This window comes from Coffea arabica, chromosome 9c, assembly GCF_036785885.1.
Source record: "Coffea arabica cultivar ET-39 chromosome 9c, Coffea Arabica ET-39 HiFi, whole genome shotgun sequence".
Classification (NCBI taxonomy): domain Eukaryota; kingdom Viridiplantae; phylum Streptophyta; class Magnoliopsida; order Gentianales; family Rubiaceae; genus Coffea; species Coffea arabica.
In genome coordinates, this window is record NC_092326.1 from 41,722,362 (window position 1) to 41,744,569 (window position 22,208).

Consider the following 22,208-nt stretch of genomic DNA (forward strand, 5'->3'; position numbering starts at 1 on the left):
GATCCAGTTACACTTTCCACGCCTGATTGATACACAACAATTTATTATTGCTAATGGAGTGCAAATTTTAAGATTCCATGAATCATATATATATATATATATATATATATATATTGCACCCTCATTCTTATCCTTTCATGTTTTTTCTTTCCTACGTGATTTAATGAGACGTCAAGTAGTTTTTTACGTGGGTTGCTCCTTTTTTGTTTGAATTTATATCAATTCTTATTTCCTATAAGAATTCTTAATATTGTATTATTCTTATTTCCTACCCAAAAAAAGAACTGGAAAGTAATGCGATATAAATAAAAGAGACATAAATATCTCTATTAGATATATCTCCAAATTCATGCCAATAATTTGTGTACTACATAAGGAACCAAAATAAATAAGAATTGTTATCACTACAAGAAGTAGAAAAGTAACTAATTTCAATTAATAAATCATATTTTCTTAAAAAAAAAGTTATTTGGACGATTGTGATTTTATTTCCTATAAGAATTCTTAATATTATACGATTTTTATTTCCTACCCAAAGTTATGTACTTTAAGCAACTTAAATCAAGATAAACCTACTTTTAATGTTCTTATTAATATCTCTTTATATCCTTATTAATTCTTATTTCTTATGCCTACACTACATATAGCCTCTAATATATTGATTTCAAACATCAGATTCATGGTTAGGTATTTTCAGTGCAAGCGGTTGGCATATTAAAGTATCGATTTTGGATTTTCACTTCTCTTAATTGTCAGGTACGTCTAGGGATGGCAACGGAGCGGGGGCTGGGCCGCGGGACCCTTCCCTCATCCCCCACCCTGCTGCCTACAAACTCCCCCATCCCGCGTCCCCCGCTCCCCCCGCGTACATCCCCGCCCCGCGCCCGCTTCCCCCATGGGTGCTCCCACGGGGCTAATAAAAATTTGTTATATAATTTTATTATGATTAAATTTTAACAAATAATCAAATACTAAAATATTAACACATCATCAAATTATTATTCATTATAATTTTACAATTGAAATTTATAAAAACAATCAAACAAAAAATATTTGAATACAATCCAACATAATGAAATAAATATAACTAAAGTAGTCAAATTTTCACTTTTGGCACATATATAATCACTAATTCATTATTGTGCTTATACTTTTTTTAAGAAAAAAATATTATTGTATTAAATGTAATTAGGGATTTAGTATAAATGTATTAGTAAATTTAGTATAACCAATTAATAATTTGTATTAGTATACATATTTAATTATTAGTATAATTAATAATATCAATTATATTATATATATTAATAGACATTGTATAATGCATATAATTAATAATATCATTATCATAAGTTTGTAACTAATTAAATTATATATTATATATAATTATATATTTTTTTTAAAGTGGGTGGCGGGGTGGGGGTACACTCCCCCGCCCCTCGCCCCGTTTCTAAGCGGGGGGAATATTTTTCCCCCCGTCCCCGCCCCACCCCAGTCCCACCCCCTTCCCCATTAACCCCCCGCGGGGCGGGTGCTCGCAGTCACCCGCCCCCATTGCCATTTTTGGGTACATTTTCTTTCAATATATATATTTTTTAAAAAGGCATATTGATCTTCAATTGTAAGAGTTTAGCAACATATCTTGAATTTTTTTTGTTTTATTTTATGTTTGTTTTGTATGAAGACATAGGATTTAAATAAGTACTTTTATCGTTATTTTTGTAAGATTCTTGCTAACATGTTTGTTAATTGATTTTTGAGATCATATGTTAAGATGTTTGTTAATTTGCCTTTAGGAAAAACAACAAAAAACAAAAGGCACTGGAAAGTAATGCAATATAAATACAAGAGACATAAATATCTTTATTAGATATATCTGCAAATTCATTAGTTAATTAAAAGATTCTAGCCGTTTACTTAATTAATCCACTTGAGAATATTCATTCACTTGAGAATGGTTTCATAAGGTTTTTAAAAAAATATCCAGCCTTATGTCTTATCAACATAGTTTAAATAGAAGAGAGGTCAAGAACCTGATCACTTAAACAACATGAGCTTCCGGCAACTATTGGCTATATACACTTATAGTCTATGCTTCATAAATAGCGCCATGAAAGTGCTTTACAGAATACATCAATTCCTTGCTCCCATAATCAAGAAGTTTAAAAGTAAATTCTATCTACATTCAGAATATTAGCTACCACTATCAATGCTGTCAGTAGTCGACATCCAAGGAGTATTCTCAAATATTGTTAGTAGTCGACATCCAAGGCCCTGTATTGTAAGAAAAATATGGAGTATCTTAAACTGTGTATTGCTTGCAATCAAAATATGGAGTATCTTAAATTGAGGTATGTCGTAGGTGTTAATCTTTTTATCATTTTAATTGCTACAATATCTACATAAACATAACTTTTAGAATATGTGTATTTATATAGGTATATGTTAAAAGTCTTGGCAAGTGATGCAACCAGTAGTGTTTGGTTTGTTATATTTGATCAAAAGACTGAAAGAATAATAAAACGCAAACTTTCTTTTGTTCTTGAAGAATTTAACAAGGTAAACTTATATCTAATTTTTTAAAATATTTTTAATAATAGTAGACAATCCGAAGCTTATCTCAGCTATTGAATATTCTAACAAAAAAAATCTATTACGCATTTCATTTCCAAGAAGGATTTAGCAATGAAATTGTATCATCAATTATAAATAAGATCACGTGGAAACCTTTTGTATTCCAAATCAAGGTGAACAATTACAATCTGGAACAAGGTAGTAATAGATTTATAGTGAGTAGATAGTTCCACTGTGATTTCGGGAGGGAAATGCATTTCATGCTTTCACAGGTAATGTGCAATAAATTTCTCTTATGTTTCACATACTATATCTCACATAATATATTTACCTTTAATTTTGATAAATCATTATCAGATTGGCAGAACCGACAACCAATACTAACCTAAAGTATCTTCTTCTCAGATCCCAATTAGTACAACAGATGATTCTAATCAACAGCATTTCAATACACTTCATATAAATCATTTATCAGATGGTTCATAAAAAATCACAGAGAAAGGGAATTCTCATAAAAAGATTTGCATGAGAAGGTAGATTTAATATACTATTTTATTTTCTTAAGTTATAATCTTTACATATTGTTATACATAATCTTGAATGCGATAAATCATTTATTTTTTTATACTTAGTTATCATGCTTTGCTATCATGCAGTGATAATGAAAAATCAATAAATGTTGAGTTGCACGGATAAATCGAGAAGAATGCTCAAACAGAAGAAAAACAAAAACAAGTTTATGAAGAGTAGAATATTATTTGATACTATTTACTGTACTTTTTATTTATTGTCAAATTTTTGAATGTTATGGTATTGTTGAATGTTATTTTTTCCATTTTTGAATTATTATTCACTGAATTAGATGTTCAAATTTATATTATAAGAATACTTTATATTACAATGTGCACATAGTAATATACTTTTTAACAAGTTATAATATATTATACATTAAATTTGTATTTTATATCGACATTTTTATAAAATTGACTAAATAGTTTATTTTTTTTCTACGATTCCCGTTTAACGAACGGGTACAAAATTAGTTAATCCATAATTTTGACGTGATGCACAACAAAATTTAAGGTGTAATGCATATTTGGCCACCTTTGTCATAATCAATTATTCAATTATAAAAATAAAAAAAAAAACTTCAGGCAAGTCATATGCCCTGAAGAACGGAAGACTGGATTAATTGCACTGAATCAAATATTTGCTGCATGCTTGGCTGATTCTTGATTTTTGCAGGTGAAGAAGCAACTTCGGGAGTGTTTGGATATCAAAATTATTTCAAATAATATTTCGTTTATATCGAAAATATATTTTTCAACCTACTTTTTTATATTTTTAATCACCTTTTTATGTTATATATATCATATCACAAAAAATGCTACAGTAACTATTTTAAATAATACACTGTCCAAATTCGAGAGCAGCGTGAAAAATGTCATTCAAGACGCCAAGGCAAAGGCAACCGAGTAATACGGAAAGGGCATTGGTGGGGAGAAACCAATCAGAAAAGAGAAGGCCAATTTCCGGAATTGCAAGGGCATAAGCAGTCTTTTTTCCTTTTTATCTTTCCGCTCACTCATTAGCTATCATTCCATTAAGACAGTGGCGGAAGTAAAGTACAATTCCATGGAACATACGTTAGGTACTGCTACATGATTTGATCCGTTTTCGTCCGTGTATAAGTAAAGGGTGCGAAGGGATCTTCTTAAGACTCTTCGCCCCAATCATTCCGGAGATTATCTCTCTTTCCTCCATTAGGCTCTTCCCTTCCTCCTCCTCCTCCTCCTAATGCTTTAGGGTTCCTTCTATTCGCCCGGCGCCCCACAATATCTCTGCATTTTCATCGCTCACTTTTGCAGGTAACATGTGTTCCAATTTCCCCACGCAATTCTATTTTTTCTCAGTATTTAATCTGTTTGTGGAACAACATTGATGATCAGATGCCGGCGTCACTGTAGAGCTGCGATATTTTATCACTACAGCTAGTAGTATCTTTTGAATTATGTCAGTAATTCATAGTCTGTTTTTGATAGTGATTATGATGAAACCTGTTTCTATTGTGATTATGAATCGGTTTTTAATTCACATGACCTGATCATTCATTCTGCTTCTGAATTTGTGGGGTGCAGCTAGTTTTTTGAATGCATGAGCTACTGATATTGTGATAATGGTTTTCTGTGTAGGTGTATTTTCTTGTTGTTTTGGGAGTGAATTTTGCTGTTCTGTGCTAAAATTTTGGTGGGTTTTGATTGCTTTGGGCTTCTAGTTGCAAATGAGTGTGTTGGGGTTAGATGTTGGAAATGAGAACTGTGTTGTAGCAGTGGCCAAACAGCGGGGCATTGATGTGCTGTTGAATGATGAATCAAAACGTGAAACCCCTGCTGTGGTGTCGTTTGGTGAGAAGCAGAGGTTTATGGGTGCAGTAGGGGCTGCCTCTGCTACCATGAACCCGAGATCAACGATTTCTCAGGTTAAGAGATTGATCGGTAGGAAGTTTAGGGAACCAAGTGTGCAGGATGATTTAAAGTTGGTACCTTTTGAGACTTCTGAGGGACCTGATGGTGGTATTTTGATTCATCTGTACTACTTGGATGAGAAACAAAGCTTTACACCGTTTCAAATTATGGTGATGTTGTTTGGACATTTAAAGCAGATTTCGGAGAAAAATCTGGAGACTCATGTCTCGGATTGTGTTATTGGTATACCGTCATACTTCACTGACTTGCAGAGAAGAGCATATTTGCACGCAGCTGAGATTGCTGGTCTGAAACCTTTGAGGTTGATGCATGACTGTACTGCTACTGCTCTTGGTTATGGTATATACAAGACAGACTTCAATGGGGGTCCGGCAAATGTTGTGTTTGTTGATGTTGGCCATTGTGATACGCAGGTGGCTGTAGCATCATTTCAGCCTGGACAAATGAAGATACTTTCTCATGCTTTTGATAGTAACTTAGGAGGCAGAGACTTTGATGAGGTTTTGTTCAGATATTTCGCTGCCAATTTCAAGGAACAGTACAACATTGATGTCCATTCAAATCTTCGGGCTTCTATAAGGTTGAGGGCTGCTTGTGAGAAATTGAAAAAGGTCTTGAGCGCGAATCCAGAGGCACCACTTAACATTGAATGCTTGATGGATGAGAAAGATGTCAAGGGATTCATTAAGAGAGAAGATTTTGAGAAGCTATCATCACACTTGTTGGAGGGAATCAGCTTTCCCTGCCGTAAGGCTTTGCTTGACTCTGGTCTGACTCTGGAAAAGATTCACACTGTTGAGCTTGTTGGATCAGGCTCACGAATTCCTGCAATCATGAAGGTTTTAAGTGCCCTTTTCAGGAGAGAGCCCAGCCGAACGATAAATGTCAGTGAGTGTGTGGCTCGTGGTTGTGCTCTTCAATGTGCAATGCTGAGCCCAACATTCCGTGTTAGGGAGTTTGAGGTTCGTTAAACATGGTTCATTTGTATTTTTTTTTTTTACTTTCTTACTTGAGCATGTGCTGTTTCTCTATTTCTGCTCCTGTCTATTATTCTTATGTTGCTTTAAAAAAAAATATTGTTTCACCATGGTTATTCCAGAAGTCATTAAATGTGCTTGTAGCTTGTTTTAGGGAGAATCCAAAATATGATGTCATTGCTCTTCCCCATGCATGATCATGTCCTTGCTAAGTTTGGCTTCCTCTTCAAGAGAAAACCCCGGAATCAAAAGAGGATGCAAAAAATTATGGCATTTAAAGTAGTTTTCCTGTGGGAAAGCACACTTCTTCAAAATGATTCTGTCCCAGTAGTTGAACAAATGAAATTCTAGAGCAAAATCAGTGAGTAGCAGATGCCTCTATGTATCGTTGGCAGCATCTTAGACTCGCTAACGGGAACTTGTTACTCCTTTATTTGTAACCGGGCTTCCATTGCCATAATTATGAGCCCTATTATCATTACAATTATAGCTGTTGTCTTGTACACTTGCTGCGATGTAGTGCTTCAACAGCCTCTTTTCTCATGCTTTTAGTTGAAATTTTGTTCTTCTAGTGTCACATTGTGCATATTGTGACATAGTATTGACCTGTGAAATTGGTCGGTAACCAATTATGAGTTGGTAAAATGGGGAATCAATTGTGTATTCTAGGTTTTAATGACTCTTAAATAGGAATTCACCAACCATAGCCATAGTATACAGGTACTTAAAATTTATAAGCATCATGCTGATAAATAGGCATATACTAAAACCTTGCAGGTAAAATCCATGGTTTACATTTCTTTGAACTTTTCTCAGTTAAAAAGTGCAAATGTCAAGAATTCTTGACAGGCCAAATGTCTTTAGTTTCATAAAATGCAAAAGCATATTGCCTTAATTTTAAACTCAGTTGTGGAATCTAAAATAAAGGTTTAAACAGAGTGTCCTACGATGAAGATAAAAACATTTAGTTTCTTTAATCTCAACATAAACTATCCTTCAGTCCACAATGAATGTCCCTCAATGACATCAGATGGTTCAGATTCAATTAAAGATAATGTTTTCATAGGTTAGATTTTCATTTTTTCTCAACTGGTACCATTTTTCTTGATTGTCTAATCACTATTTCATTTTTAATGATGTGAAGACAATTGGAGATCATTCTAAGAGGCTAGTTTTTTTAGCATATCCAAAATGATAATTTGAACACTAAAGAAATGAAGATAATCTTTTATTAGTGGTATTATGATACTAAGATTTTGTTCATTCTATGCGGTTAGCAGACAGGACAGCGACTTCAATATCCTTGAAGTTTTGTTGCAGGCAGTTGGATAAATTGTGGGCTGTTTTAATAGAATAATGTTCTCTCTGGCCTTATTTTTTTTGCAGGTGCAAGATTCTTTTCCATTTTCCATAGGATTTTCTCTTAGTGATGGCCCAATTTGTGCACAATCAAATTGTGTTTTGTTTCCACGAGGTCATCCTTTTCCGAGTGTTAAGATGCTTACATTGCAGAAGAGTAATACATTCCAAATGGAAGCCTTTTATGCGAATGAGAATGAGTTGCTACCCTGTACGTCTACCAAAATTAGTGATTTTATGGTAATATTCCTTTTACTTGGCAATTTTTTGCTAAATTATGTGCTAAATTAAGCGAATGAGAGCTTATCTGGTTCTCTGTGCAGAATTTGTAATATTGCTATCTTGTAGATGTTAAACAATTCTAATCATGTTTACAATAATGCAACTATTTGTGTGCTTCCATGCCTTTAAGTATCTCTATCATTGAATTTACTATGAATGTGTATGTGCAACTAATATTCCTCATTTGTTGTTTCACATATATCCATCCTGCTCATCCTCAATATGAATTGACTGAATGATATTTTATTTCTAAATGCATGCGGTATCTTTAAATGCTTGGAATCATCAATCGCATCTGGTGGTCCAATTGTTATGTGAAAATAATGATCTCTCATTGGGAAGAGATGTTGTGGTTACTGCATTAAGAGAGTTTAGGCCAAAGAGGGAGAGACGTCTATTATGTCTCAGAAACATTTATGATTTATATATTCTAGCAAATAAGTTGGATATTGGTGGATTTCAACTCTGCTGTGAAGAGAGTCTGATGGCCCTGTGGAATTATTGAATGTATTTAATCCTTACATCTTCTTGCTGTCATGTATGGTGCACTCTATGCCAATGTACTGCAGGTGGGAAATTTAACTGCATGATGTAAAGCTATGACCAAACATTCTTGCTTTGAATAAGGGGGTCCAAACTCATTGATTTAGTTGATTGAGTGCTTTAGCCAGTTCCCAAGATGTTGTAGATTAAATAATTTGCTGTCGTTACCTGTTGAAAGTGAATTTTGCACTTCAAAATGCCCATTAAACCAGAAAATAAACTATCAAATCCCTTTTTGGTCGATGAATAGAATTGTTAAACCATTTTGTAGTGTTTTAATGAAAGTTACCTAATTGCTGAAAATATTTTAAGGAGATAAAGGAATGTATTCCATTGCATATGGGATTTGACACTACTTCCTCTTTACACCATCTAGTGTCAATTTAATTTTGTCTGTTCAGAAGAAAACTACTTAAGAATTGAAATAAGATGTTGCATCTTCATTAAGATATTCTGGAAAGAAATATGATTGTCGTGGTACTGTAATGTGGTAATTGTTGTGTAACTTCTTAGTTTGGTTTTGAAGGATTTGTTTAGATTTAGATTCAATTGGATGCCAAAGCTAGAATGAGGGGAAATTTTTTGCCTCAAAGTTAGTTTAGGGAGCAAAAGTATCAGAACTGCATTTTTTTTTTTTTTTTGAGATTACGGGATGGAAATTTCCCATTATCTTTCAGTCAAATAACCTGATCTTAAGTATGAAGGCTAACTATATATGGATATTTAATATTATGGTCATATCCACATCCTAAAACTATGCTAGGCCTCTAACTTTAGGTAAACTTCCACTAGCTTCCTTTGCAAAATATCAAAAAAGGCATTTCTTGTCTTCCCAGTGACTTCTTTTTCAGCACTAAGGACAGATGTGGACATTTGAACGAGAATTTACATCTTCGTTGGATTTATGTGACATACTTTTTTGTGATAATTGGAAGTCATATGTTGGAGGGATTCATTGCATAGGGATTCCAGAAAAACAAGATCTAGACACTGCAAATTCTGGGCCACTGATTACGGTCATAAAGAACACAGTTCTAGATGGGGATGATTCCAAAGTGGAAACTGATATATACAATTCTCAACCCAAATGCACCAGATTTTTTGGGGTGAAAGTTGGCATGCTATTTTGTTTCGTCTTTTTCTTGTTTGAGGTTCATTCTCAAAGAGTTTACTTTCTATTTATATCACAGGATAATTTTCTTTCCTACTTTCAATGATTATGCTGTAGTTGTAGCTTTTCTTGTTTCAAGCTGAATTTGTTGGATTAGGAAGATAAGCAAACTCAAGTTAAATATTCTTTTTTTTGGTTTAGATTGGCCCCTACCAAGTTTCCCATTCGGAGAAGGCGAAGGTTAAAGTAAGAGTTCACCTAAACATCCATGGAATAGTTGGTGTTGAATCAGCTTCGGTGAGTGTAGATTATAATTTGAGAAACATGTGTAAATCATGATTCATTTGAATTCTTCATGAAATTTTTATCTTTCTTCAGCTGATTGAAGATCATGCGGATGATCCTACTTCAAATAACTATGCTGATGCTCTTTCAGAGAACATGGAGACAAGCAATCATGAGACTTTTTACACAGCTAATGGTCCTGGTGACTCAAACTCTGCACATTCAAAGTTTTCACCTGCAGCTGCTGTAAGTTTTCTGAAGTTTTGTCTTTTGGCTTGAGGAATAATTACATTGCTGAGGTTGTTCCCCATTATCAATTGAAAGAAAAGATAGGCTTGCGCCCAAGATACAGAGGCATACATCTTCAATAATTTAATTGTTTTGACATCAACATAGCTCTAGTACCTTTACTTTGTTCAGTTACAAAATGAGTCTGCTGGTCCTCCAAACTAAGTTTGTTTCCCTTCAAATTCAACTTAGATTATCATTGTTGAATGTAAATAAATGGTATGATATTCATATCCTTGTGCAGGGTGATGAAAGGAGGGCAAAAGCAACAAGGAGACAGGATATACCAATCAGTGAAAATATATGTGGTGGGATGACGCCAGTTGAACTGTCCCAAGCTCAAGAAAAAGAGCTTCAATTGGCTGAACAAGATACAAAGATGGAGAGAACTAAAGATCGTAAAAACTCCCTCGAGTCTTATGTCTATGACACCCGTAACAAGGTATGATTCAATATCTAGTTATGTGTACGTCAGGTTTCAGTTTGGAAACCAGGCCTAAAAGATCAAGCTGCATAAGATCTCTGTATGAATATGGTACATAAAGCAATGGGTGTGTTTGGATAGGAGATTATTTGGAAAAGATATCCAGATTAATACTGTAGCACTTTTTGTGAAATGATGTGTGTGAGATAAAATGGTGATTGGAAAATGTGTCTATGATGCAAGCGAAATAATATGTGGAAAAAAAAAAGCACTTGTATTCAAACACACTCAGTACCTGTAATTTTTTTTCTTTTTTGGTTTGCCTAGACAGATATCTGATAAAGGTGCATTGTCGTAGTTATGACTATCCAAGAGCAAACAGGTTGGCCATATATTGCTTTTACTGGCCAACATTTACTTGTTTACATCGGCATGTTTGCAAAACACATTTAGTTTGTTCGGCAACAATTGGTCAAATTATCTGTGCTGGTTGGCTTGGTGTAATTTCTTTCAGTTGGATTTCCTTCTGTATTCTGGTCCTGTTTCTGGTGCATTTATGGAACATCCACAGGCTGCACCTGTCATTATCTTTAAGTTTTGCTGTATCTGCTTCCTGTCATCTTCATTTTCTGTTATTTTTTTTAATGTTAGACTATAAGTTCCTTAGCTACTGTTGCCACTAGCCAAGAAGAACACCATGTACAGGAGTAATGAATATGACATAGCACAGATACTTCTAAGTTGCATTCCTTGAATAATTTGGACAAGACATAAGAAAACACTTCAAATCAACTATATTCGTAGTTGTGTCACAATCTACCAGAAAAATTGTTTCTTAACTGGAATTCATATTTGGCACTTAAACCAAATGGTTAAAAATCATGGAGCATGCATGATATTGTATCAAATATTTCTGATTTCTTGCATGTCCAAAATAGTTAGATGAACATTTTGAAAGTTACTTTTAATAATGCATATCAATGAAAATATATTTGACAATTGACACAATGTAGAAATTGTGATAAAAATTTGAAATTTATTCAGGTTGCTTAAAGTACTAGACCGTTGATTGAACTTGTTGGATGCATTTAGAACATAAAAAATGGCCCTTTTAGAAGTTGTGAGCATGCCATTTCTGCTACACCAAGCAGCTACCACCTTGCTTTGTAGATTCTTCAGTTTAAGATGCATAATGCTTGGGGGTAAAAGCAAGGGGTTTCTAACAGTTTCCACAGGATATAACTCTAGAGCCTAATTGATTCTGCTTTCAGATTATTGAAAGTAGATGGAGCCCTTTCTTAATGATCCATCATTATGTTACCTCCAATTTTCCTCTGAAAATACTAGTAAGTTGTAAACAGGATAAGAGTTTTTCCTGTTTTCACTGTTTCATTTGCACAAAAGAATGCATTGGCATTTAACAGTGCTAAGAAACTTATTAGCACAGTGTCAACATGGACAACTTCTCATTATTGTACATTTTGTACACTTCAGCTCATGAATGCCAGATGCCAGGTCATACTAGCTCTGCAGCCATCCACTCTGGACAATTGCCAGCACACCACATGATTTAGCACTAGCTAGACCCAATTTTACTGTTGGAAAGTTTGTTGTCCTTAATGCAGTGAGAGTAGAGGCAGATCCAATTGACTGGAAAGTGAAAATGTATGGTTTTAACACTTGGCAAAAACCTTAAATGGTGAAACACGCACTAAGGCAAGACCTAGGTAAACAAAGTCATTGTATCTGCAGTCGGGGCTGGCTGGGATCCAACTTGTTTATTCAGATCCCTTGGGCAAACAATATTAAGATTTTCCTTCAACCAGGCCCACTCAATCTTATCTTTACATAAATGCTGCATCTCCCTGTCAAACCTTTGCATTTGTTAGGAGCCACTAATTCGCACATGGTGGGTAATCTTGTTAACCAAGACTTGACTGAGCATCTTTCAATTAGCATTCTGATTTCAAGATTGGCCTGAAAACAGTTGAGGACCTTTAATCCACTTTGACGTGGAATTTGGCGCTGTGGAGCCGTTCATTTTGCATCTATTTAGGTCAATGCTTCAAATCTGTCCGCCTTTTTATCACCAGGATGATAAATTTCTTTGAAACTGGATGGGAAAAGATTTATGCCAAATAGCAAGCTATTTAAGAATGAATGCCTGGCGATGAAAAGTCGAAGAAAGACTTAGTATCCATTGGGCCATTCTTTGTTTTTCTTATATACTTTAATTCGGAGTTTGGGATAGTCCAGCTAAAATATGTTATTTTAGTTCTAAAGTAATAACATACAACACCTTCATCATGTTTTTCTTCTTCTTCTTCTGGAATTTGTCAACTGACGTGGTTCATTCACTGTTCTTATTTGAGAAACACTTGTCAGTGAATTCAAAATTATATTACATCTGAGTAGCCGAAAGAGGAGATTCTTTCTGCTTCTTTTTCTTCCTGTTCATCTTAAGTCGTGTATTCTTTGATTGGTGAACTTTTGAAATCAATCCTTTTTAGGAACTTTTCTTCCTGAACTTTTAATGATCAATGCTCTTTTCTTTTGCTTTATGAAATTCTGTAATCAATGTCCTCTTTTGGTGCACAAACATTTTTTTTTGGGGTTAATCCTTTTCATGCTCCAACTCACTTTTAGTGTGAAAATGACATCACATCCGCAGCTTTTAAATTCATATCGGAGCTTTGCTACCGATGCAGAAAGAGAAGGAATTTCCAGTAGTCTGCAACAGACTGAGGAATGGCTGTATGATGATGGAGATGACGAGTCTGAACACGTCTATGCTCGGAAACTTGAAGATCTCAAAAAGGTGCTTCCTGTGTACATGCCCTAGTGTAACGTTTTCATGCTTCTTCTTGGTGGACGTTATAACCTTGTCAGAATTTTGTTTAGATGGTCAATCCTGTTGAACATCGGTATAAAGATGAAGAGGCAAGGGCACAGGCAACAAGAAGTTTATTAAATTGCATCGTGGAGAATCGAATGGCTGTAGGATCACTGCCACCAAGTGAGAGAGATGCTGTACGGTCACTTTCGCATCATTTTGAAGGTGTATATTTTTGCATTGTCTTTATAGCGTTCAGTTGCTTGACCTCTTTCATTTTGCAGGTATATAACGAATGCAGTAAAGCAGAGCAGTGGCTTCGAGAGAGAACCCAGCTGCAGGATTCATTACCCAAAAATGCTGATCCTACACTCTCATCGTCTGAAATTAGGAGAAGAACTGAGGCTCTTGATGTGTATGTGTGTTTTCTTGTTGAGCTTGCTCATTATTTAATTTGGTTGATTCTTGGAAGATTTGTTTAGAATATCTTGGTTGCAATATCATTTGAAGTTTCTAGGTATGATAAGTTTCTCTGTTGTGTCCTGTACATTTCGAAGTATCAAGTGATCATTGCATTTCTGATCTCATCTTTGCAGTGTAATGTGATTTGTTTGGATGATATGTGTTTCAGGATGTGCAAACGTATAATGAGGTCCAAGTCTTCATTGCCAACACCGCATGATGCACCGAATTCAGACTGAAGGATCTGCATGCCAGTGGAATGATCAGCATTAGCTTGGGTAGGCAATCAGATCAACTGAATTTGAATTTATGCGGATAGTATTTTTATTGCCAGGCCTCATCCAGAATAATTCTCTGCCATCACATTGTAAGGTCTCTCCATGGTTGGACACAGAATGCTGGTGGCATTTATACTCATGTCTGGGGTGCTACGACCCTTAAGCTGTGTCTTTACACAGATGATGACCATGTTGGACTAGCACCTGCAGATGTAGATCCAACATTTCAGAGGATTGAAAATTTTACTGCTCTTTGTAGTCCTTGTGGATTTACGTTTTTTTGTAGAGGAAAAATACTGACATAGATGTAACAGTTTTGGTGAGATTACCAATACTTCACTCGAGGAAGATGTAAACCATTCTTGAGTCACAAGTCTTCTGAGGTAACTTCTTGTGGATTTTGTAATTACAGTAAGCCTTACTCACTGTTTTACTCATAGTATAAGTAGTGTTAGTTTCGTTGATTATGCTTCTTTCCTTTTCTCATGTGCTTTCCCCTCCCATAGAAATTTGGATGAGAGATATAAAGGACAAAAAGTAATCTATTTTCTCATGCAGCTTTGTATGGTGTACATACAGCCTAAATCCATTTAACATGAATTTTGGAAGACAAATTGATTGTAAATAATATATATAACAAATTCAAATATTTATCAATCTAAAAGATTTGTGGCTTTATTTGCTTGAGCGTTCATCTAAATCTCTTTTTCTGGACATTCATATAAAATAGTTGTATTTGATTACAAGTTACAGCGAGATGGGGATTCTGAATATTTCCCTCCTCTCAACTAAATTTAAGAAGGAATCGGTGCAAGGATAAAGGTTGTAAAAGTAATAATTTTTGTTCAACTTTTGTTCAGTTGTTCCCTCCTCACATTGCCTCCTCTTGTTTAGACAAAGGTCTTGAAGTTAGAATTATTGTTACTTAAAGAAGAAAGGACTGCTTCACATTGTTAAAACTGAGTACAAAAGCATAAAAAAAAAAAAAAAAAACCTAAGTACAAAAACATTGAGATTATTTGATTTTTCTGTACCCTTTTCATATTATTGAACACAATTTCAATTAATTACGATACTTCTTCAAAATTTCATCATAGGGATTAATGCATGCATGAATTTAATTTTTTGATAGTGCAATGTGTAAATTTTATTATCATATCTGAACTTCTAAAGTTTAAGTGATCATCGAAAAAGAAAAAGTTTGGTCATCAATGACAAAAACAATGGTTTGTTGCCTTGAAACTATCACAAATGGTTGTTGCTTGTAACTCATTAACACCAGAATTCAGACTGAAATTCATCACCTTCAATTTGGTTTTCAAGCCTGGAATTTCCTAAGCACAACTAAAAAGATCAACTACAAAAAAAAAAAAATGAAAATTCAGACTTTGTGCTGGCCATCACCGTAGATAAGGATTAATTTGCTCTATCCCCGGCCAAGGGGTTAACGTCCTAAAAACTGGGTAAAAAAAAGGAACGACGGCTCTATTCGGATTCACAAATATGTTTTTCAATTATAATGTTGCAATAATACATTCTAAATACAATTCCAAAAGTATTTGATCCATACATACATTCTCAAATGCAATAAAAAATAAAATAATTCCTACCACATAATACCAGCACCACTAATCACCGCCACCAGTACCACCTCCCTCTTCTCTCCTATCTCTCTCTTTCTCCTCCTCCCTTCTCCCCTTTCTTTCCTTCCCCAAAATCCTCTCCCCTTTCCGCAATCAGAAGTTCCAGTTGCGAGCGGCTTTTGGAAGGAAGGAGGAGGGTTTTGCCGGCAAGGGAGTAGGGAGGAGAGAGAAGGAAGAAAAGGAGAGAGAGAAAGAGAGAGGGAAGAGAGAGGAGGAGGGAGGGGGTGGTGTGATTGTCGTGGTAAGTAATAGTGATGGACGGTTTTTTTTAAAAAAAAAAAAATACTCCAACAATATTTGAAATTCTAAAAACACCCTAACAAACAATTACAGTAACAATTTTTTCATACACTACTATAATACTAAAATTTATGAAAAACAGGCGAAAAAAATATCTAATTCACACGGCATTTATGGGAAATTCATTGCCCCTTTTCATTATTCTCTTCCTTCAATGAATTACACTTATAAACTTCAGAATTGTCTTCCTTAGATTTCTCAATGAGCTATTGCTTATGCTCATATTTTTCCCAGCCATGAAATATTATTATTATTTGTGGGGAAGGGAATTGACACCCAATGGGACTTCGCCGCAGTCTCAATTGTAATTCGGGACAAATATAAGGACTATTCAATCATAATTAGCCTCTAATCCTTCAAAAGGGGTTCTTTCTTGTCATCCCAGGTTCGCAGACGTTCTCTTGCTTTCTCCACCTGAAAACTCATTAATTAAATTTTGAGCTATTCATATATATATATAACCTTCTTGAACAACCGTAAATAACTTTTTTTAGTAAACAAAAATGAAAGGAAAAAATTTTAAAATCATAACTAAAGAGGTTCTAATTAATTTAGGATCGATATTAACCAGTTAGTTATTGCTAACCTCTTTATTCCAGTCCGTCCGAAATGTAGACCATACTAAGATAAGTGTCTGCATCATTGTTCCTCCAATCATTCCGGACCATATACCCTGCAAGTAGGAATGGTTAATTAAAGTTGCCAACCAATAACAAATTTCCATCTCCTTCCATCCACAACACAAGATCCTGTATCAGCTATATATACCTCAGGTATATATAAGAAGTAGTACTGCAAGAAGAAATTAAAGCCTAATTTCATTCATATACCTTAGCTCCAAGTTTATATTTGAAGCCGAGAAGACAACCCAACGGAATTCCTACCACGTAGTAACATCCCACATTTACATAAGCTACATATGCTTGCCATCCGCACCCCACAGCAACACCTGATGAAAATCAATGCATAAAAAGAGTCTCTTGAATTGATGATATCAATACAACTAATTAAGGAAGAAAAGATGTATGTATAGGTGTTAGTTATTGCACTTATATAAATTAAGGCTGCTGCATTATCTATGGTTGAAGTGGACGATCAACAAAGAATTTCAGAGGTTGGTAAAAAAGGTACTGTACGTATTCTACAGTTCATTGATCGATCAGCGTGACTAATATATTCATTTATCATCAAAGTTTTGGTCTTTGTCTTGGCTGTCTTTCATGAAGAGCTCAGTGGTTGCCAATTTGTAGTGGTAATCAAGGGACCTAAAGGTTTCAATCAATGTGTCACAAAAGGCTCTTTTTTTTTTTTGATGTAATATAATAGGATATGTACAATTTACACCCATCATGCATGTTAGCTAGCTTCGTTTCCTTTCAAGACCATACACAGCTTCTCAATCAAGAAAGCAAAAAGACGTCCTTTTCTTTTGATAGGAAATTTCATATCAGGTTTCTAACCATCCGATGATGATTCTCCCTTTCTTCTCTCCCCTTTTTTTTTGGGGGGTGTGGGGGGGGGGGGGGGGGTTTAACCCTTCCATACAGATGCTTTATACTATCTTATTATAGGGGATTAATTAGAGTATTTCACCTATTAGAAAATCTTTCAGATCTAAGAGAGACGGATTGGATAGTACTAAAATATATATATATATAATAAAAAATCCCGTATTTGAATCTCTCACTTATACTTAAAATATATGTATATATATAAAACAAAAGAAAGTTACGTAAAGAGAATTGTGAGTGCATGCATATAAAAGTGACTTCAACTTGCCCATTTCGTTGTCTTGGATTCCTGCATGAGCAGTTGAGCCAAACCATGATTACTACAGCATAGACAAAGATATAATCCACAAGGCTCCAAACCGAGAAAGACACACTTACGCATATTTTTATCCTATATTAATTGGTTAGTAATTAGGATGAGTAATCTGAGTCGTATATGTGCATGTGGATCATTGTTTATTGAAACATAACATGCATTTATACGCTAATTAATCCCAATTATTCCCATCAAGAACTGCCCCAAAAAAAAAAAAAGAAGAATACATTTTAAGATTGGAATCTTAACTACGTAATTAGCACCACATGATTAACAACAATATGGTTAATTCTCTGAGGTAAATGTTGTTGAAAAGGTGTACTAAACTCTTACCAGACAAGACGGGTTGGACGCCATTGAGGATGAGAGTGACTGCTAAAAATGGGCAAAGATCCGACACGGCATTGGCTACGGTTTCCCCACTGGTGAATGCGTAGCTAATAACATGTCGCAGCGACAACACGATGATGGCTTCCACCACTGCAACTACAAATGACACAAAATTCACCATAAACACTGCAAATGCTGCCGACTTTGGGTTTCCTGCTCCTAGCTCATTCCCAACCCTCACGCTGCCATGCATGTTAATCCCATCTCAAATATTAATGCCACAAATTTGTATGTTTAGATAGAGTATTACCTGAAATTAATGATTGAACTAGATAGATGGTATATGCTTATGAATTTATCAACAAAAACTAATTAAAAGCTGAACCCACCTAGCTGCTGCATTGAAGCCAACCGAAACCATGAATAATAATCCGTTTACAGCCAAGCTGCACAAGGTCATCAAGACAGACCATAAGATTCTCGGCGCAATGGTAAAATCAACTAGAACGACGACTGTATCATGGTTTTTAATTACAAGAATTATAGGTGTTAATTAATAGTGCAAAAATCAGGTACTCCCTCCCTCCAACTTTGATAGTCATGTTTTCTTTTTCACACAGTTTAAGAAAAGGGAGTTAACTTTGTTGGAAAAGTAAATTTAGATTGCTATTTTTCTAAAATACCCTCGCATTAAATATGATACAACTTTATGCAAACTTGAATTAATGGTAAAAAAAGAATCAACTCTCATTAAATGGGGTAGGTTTATAGTAATAACTACTTATATTGAATAAGGGTATTTTAGGAAAATGAAAATACAACTATATTCTTCAATTGGAGAGTGGACTACAATTTGGGACAGATGAAAAAGGAATACAGGACTATCAAAGTGTGACGGAGGGAGTACAATTTAGCAGTATTAATTATACTTTTTTCTCATGATGATCATGCAATCATTTTCTCGATCGTCGCCATGTGTGTGAGAGTGTGCACATTTTCTCGATCATTTTCTCCCTTGGACAAAGTTACCTCATTAATGTAATTGAAACTAAATAAGGAGAGGTAATAGATCATAGACGATGACCAATAATACTCGATTACGAGATGAACTACAATTCCGCTTGCATACTATAGAGATCAATTTGAGATGGTAAGACGTCTTTTCTTTTTTTTTTTTTATTTTATTCTTGACATAAAACGTGATGTGAAACTACAGAAATAATTCAACAATAGTATAGTGGACCAAGCACACATTATAGGTAAAAATCTGGGGCTTTGATTGCAGGAACAGCTTTTGTATTCTATCTAGTTCCTTAAATATTGCCTTGTGAGAGGACCCAGCAATACAATAGTTTTGTGTCCAGACTCTTAATGCACAACAGACAAAGCTTCGATGAAACTCTCTATCAAGTACTCTGTGCCCTAATAAATAAAGGTTTATGGAGCTGGAAATGGAGGGTGGATGGGGTATTTAATGCATCTGTGTTTAGCCCTTTATTCAATATATGGAGGGGCTGTTCAATTGACCACAATGACCAGGCATCAGTGGTTGGGAATAAAGCTTGCCTGTCTGAGGCGCAGGCATCAAATGCTTCTTGATCTGACAATAATTAAAGATGATATTACAAAAAGGTTCGTGCGTTAAGAACCAGATTTAGCTTTTCTTTGTGTCTTAAGAAAAAAAAAACACTTTAATTTCTCCTAAAGAGAAAAGGAAGAAAAGAAGCTCTTTCAACTTTTTGGTCCTTCCTGTTCTCCCTAATAATCATGGTGCATGTGTAATTGGAAACACTCAAAACCTGGGATAAGTAGTATGAGAGGACTTTGAAATGAAAAGATAAAAGGAAATCTGTCTTTTTTAACATGTCTTAATTAAACTGAAATTCATTTGCCAAGTGAAATTAACACTAACTGTTAAGGAATAATAAAAAAAAAAAAGTGCCCATATTCATATATGCATGGTTGTGGAGATACTGGGGCTTAGTTATATAACATGTTAGAATTTATGATGATTTGAGAACCATTTCTTTCTACTCATATTCTTTGGTTCATTTATTCTGTTCTAACTGATTCAGATCTATGATTAATGGAAAGCCCTTGATTGAGAATGCTTTTAGCATATATCTATTCATGGTCAATATTCAGCTTTTAACTTTATGAGAATATAGGCATCAGATAACTAAATGGGGCCAAGGGGATTAATTGATTGTCACCCCCAAAAATATTCGCAAGAGAACCCAATTCTCTGTGCTTTCCCTGGCTACACTTTGCAAGCCAAAATGAGCACGAGCCAGTATCTTACTTAGTGTAAATTTATTGTCCAAAAGAAGTACAGAAGCAAGTGAAATTAAAAGCACAAACTAAGTGGGGTTAAAAAGCGCTTGTCGTTTCTTTTCCACTAAAGTAGATGACTGGTCAATTTTGATTAGTACTACTTAGATATGAATTGTTTTTCCTCGCATTCAGGAATTTGTACTGCGGAACCATATTGGAACGACATGGAATTAAAAAGATCATCACTCCTATATGGGAAGAAACAGTAAAAGATACATTACCAGATTGAGAGAGAATCCAAGGAAAGCTCAGGATTTGGAAGCAATCCAGAAATCAACACCAAAATCTGCATATACCAAGTCTCCAAGCACAACATGACTGCTGATGCTGCCGACAATTTCACAAACTCCCCAAGTCCAGTAAAAGCCTCCAATGTGAACCCTGTCCAGGTGGTCTTACACTTATCACTCAATACTATGTAAACAAACTGACCAATCACAATAATCCACCAGGACAAACTCAACACCAGTGATGCCCCAATCAACCCAAGTCCTATCTTGTACACCGAAATCCAGCACAAGAGTACGTGCAAGAATAAGGTGCCCAGTGAGATATAGGCACTAGGTGCAACAATGCTCTGAGCTTGCAGGAACTTCTGTATGGGAAAATTCACTGCGTAGGCAAAGATTTGCGGGATCAGCCCGTATACGAATACTGCTGCTGCTGATGCCACGCTTTTGGATTCTCCCAGCCAAAGCAGGAGTGGCTTTGATAGAACATAAACCACGGTCACCGGCAACCCTGTTAAGACGAGTACCACCGTTGATCTTTGAAGGTACACCCCTAGCATATTATACCTCTGAGCTCCATAGGCCTGCCCACATAGAGTCTCCACAGCACTTCCCATTCCTAGCTGTAAAACACAAGAAGCTTGAGTGTGCTTGGATAGAAGATTATTTGAAAGATTTTTTCCAATAATTACTGTAACATGTTTATGATATATCATACGTGAAATAAAAAGGTGATAAAAATAGTGTTTGAGATACGAGCAAATAATTTTTTAAAAAAAACACCGGCTAATTCAAGCATTTATCGGACACATTTTCTCTTTCCAGATATTATATGTATTAATCTTTTCTGTATTGAAAGTTTATAATACTTGGTTGTAAGGAGCAAATATATGAGGTTATGTGTATTGGTAGGGGATTTAAAGAGATTATGTACCATGAGGCCATAGGCAAAGAGTTGAATGCCTTGGTTGCCGAGGGAGGCAGCAGCAAGCTCAAGATTCCCGAGTTGGCCGGCAAACATTCGAGTGGAGATGGACATGAGATTGTTGATCATGTAAACCATGACGGCAGGTGCGGCTAGCCGAAACAGGAGCCTGAGTTCGATCCAAGAGGCTTGTCGGAAGCGTTTGAACCATGGCAGTTGGGTGTTGGAGAGCACCTTCTCGAGCTCGGTGCTGGCTTCATAGGCTGTCGAGTGGGAGTAGTCCAGTACTCGTGGTGGCGGCGGCGGTGATGGTGTTTGTTGGTTGGATTGTAAGAGTGGTTGATGCAATTCTTCTTCTTCTTGATAGTTATCCATGCTAAGCTCTCTGTGAATCTTTCTCAGCTAAGCCTTTAGTTTTAGCAAAACTGAGTTCTATATAATGAGCTATAAACGTGAATTGAAAGGTCTAGGAAGGGAGAAATCGGGCCCTTCAAATTCAAACTGGTACAAATTTGGTGTAAAAGAAGTCATAATTGAGTTGATGTAAAACTCATGGTTACACCAAAAATATATAGTTTATACCGAAATTGCCCTAGTTTTAATTCTCTCGTGTAAATCAATCGAATTTGGTGTAAACTGGTATAATTTGGTGCAAACATACGTTATAATAAATTGGTGTAAAACTCACGGTTACACCAAAATATACTAGTTTATACTGAA

The 22,208-nt window shown here is 35.4% G+C and overlaps 2 protein-coding genes across 4 annotated transcripts; one reads left to right on the forward strand and one right to left on the reverse strand.

Annotated features, from left to right (window-relative positions):
* Positions 1-4,158: 4,158 nt before the first annotated feature.
* On the forward strand, positions 4,159-14,366 carry LOC113707780 (heat shock 70 kDa protein 16-like). 3 transcript variants are annotated; one of them, XM_072064724.1, is made up of 11 exons: positions 4,160-4,439; positions 4,764-6,019; positions 7,421-7,633; positions 9,531-9,626; positions 9,708-9,860; positions 10,147-10,344; positions 12,998-13,144; positions 13,228-13,356; positions 13,444-13,574; positions 13,791-13,899; positions 13,994-14,366. In XM_072064724.1, the coding sequence occupies exons 2-10, from the start codon at positions 4,853-4,855 to the stop codon at positions 13,858-13,860; spliced, it is 2,304 nt and encodes a 767-aa protein (XP_071920825.1). In that variant the 5' UTR covers positions 4,160-4,439; positions 4,764-4,852; the 3' UTR covers positions 13,861-13,899; positions 13,994-14,366. The 3 variants fall into 3 exon arrangements, 2 of the variants coding, with proteins under 2 accessions (XP_071920825.1, XP_027085902.1); XM_027230101.2 differs by having other exon boundaries at positions 13,791-14,366; XR_011820983.1 differs by lacking the exons at positions 13,791-13,899; positions 13,994-14,366 and having other exon boundaries at positions 4,159-4,439; positions 13,035-13,144; positions 13,444-13,565.
* Positions 14,367-15,952: 1,586 nt separating this feature from the next.
* Positions 15,953-22,002, reverse strand: LOC113707781 (protein DETOXIFICATION 40-like). Its single transcript, XM_027230103.2, has 7 exons — positions 21,498-22,002; positions 20,555-21,186; positions 18,389-18,445; positions 18,003-18,241; positions 16,673-16,791; positions 16,429-16,515; positions 15,953-16,256 (listed from the first exon to the last, which is right to left on the reverse strand). Exons 1-7 carry the CDS (start codon positions 21,861-21,863, stop codon positions 16,191-16,193), a joined length of 1,566 nt encoding a protein of 521 aa, XP_027085904.1. The 5' UTR covers positions 21,864-22,002; the 3' UTR covers positions 15,953-16,190.
* Between the last annotated feature and the right edge of the window lie 206 nt (positions 22,003-22,208).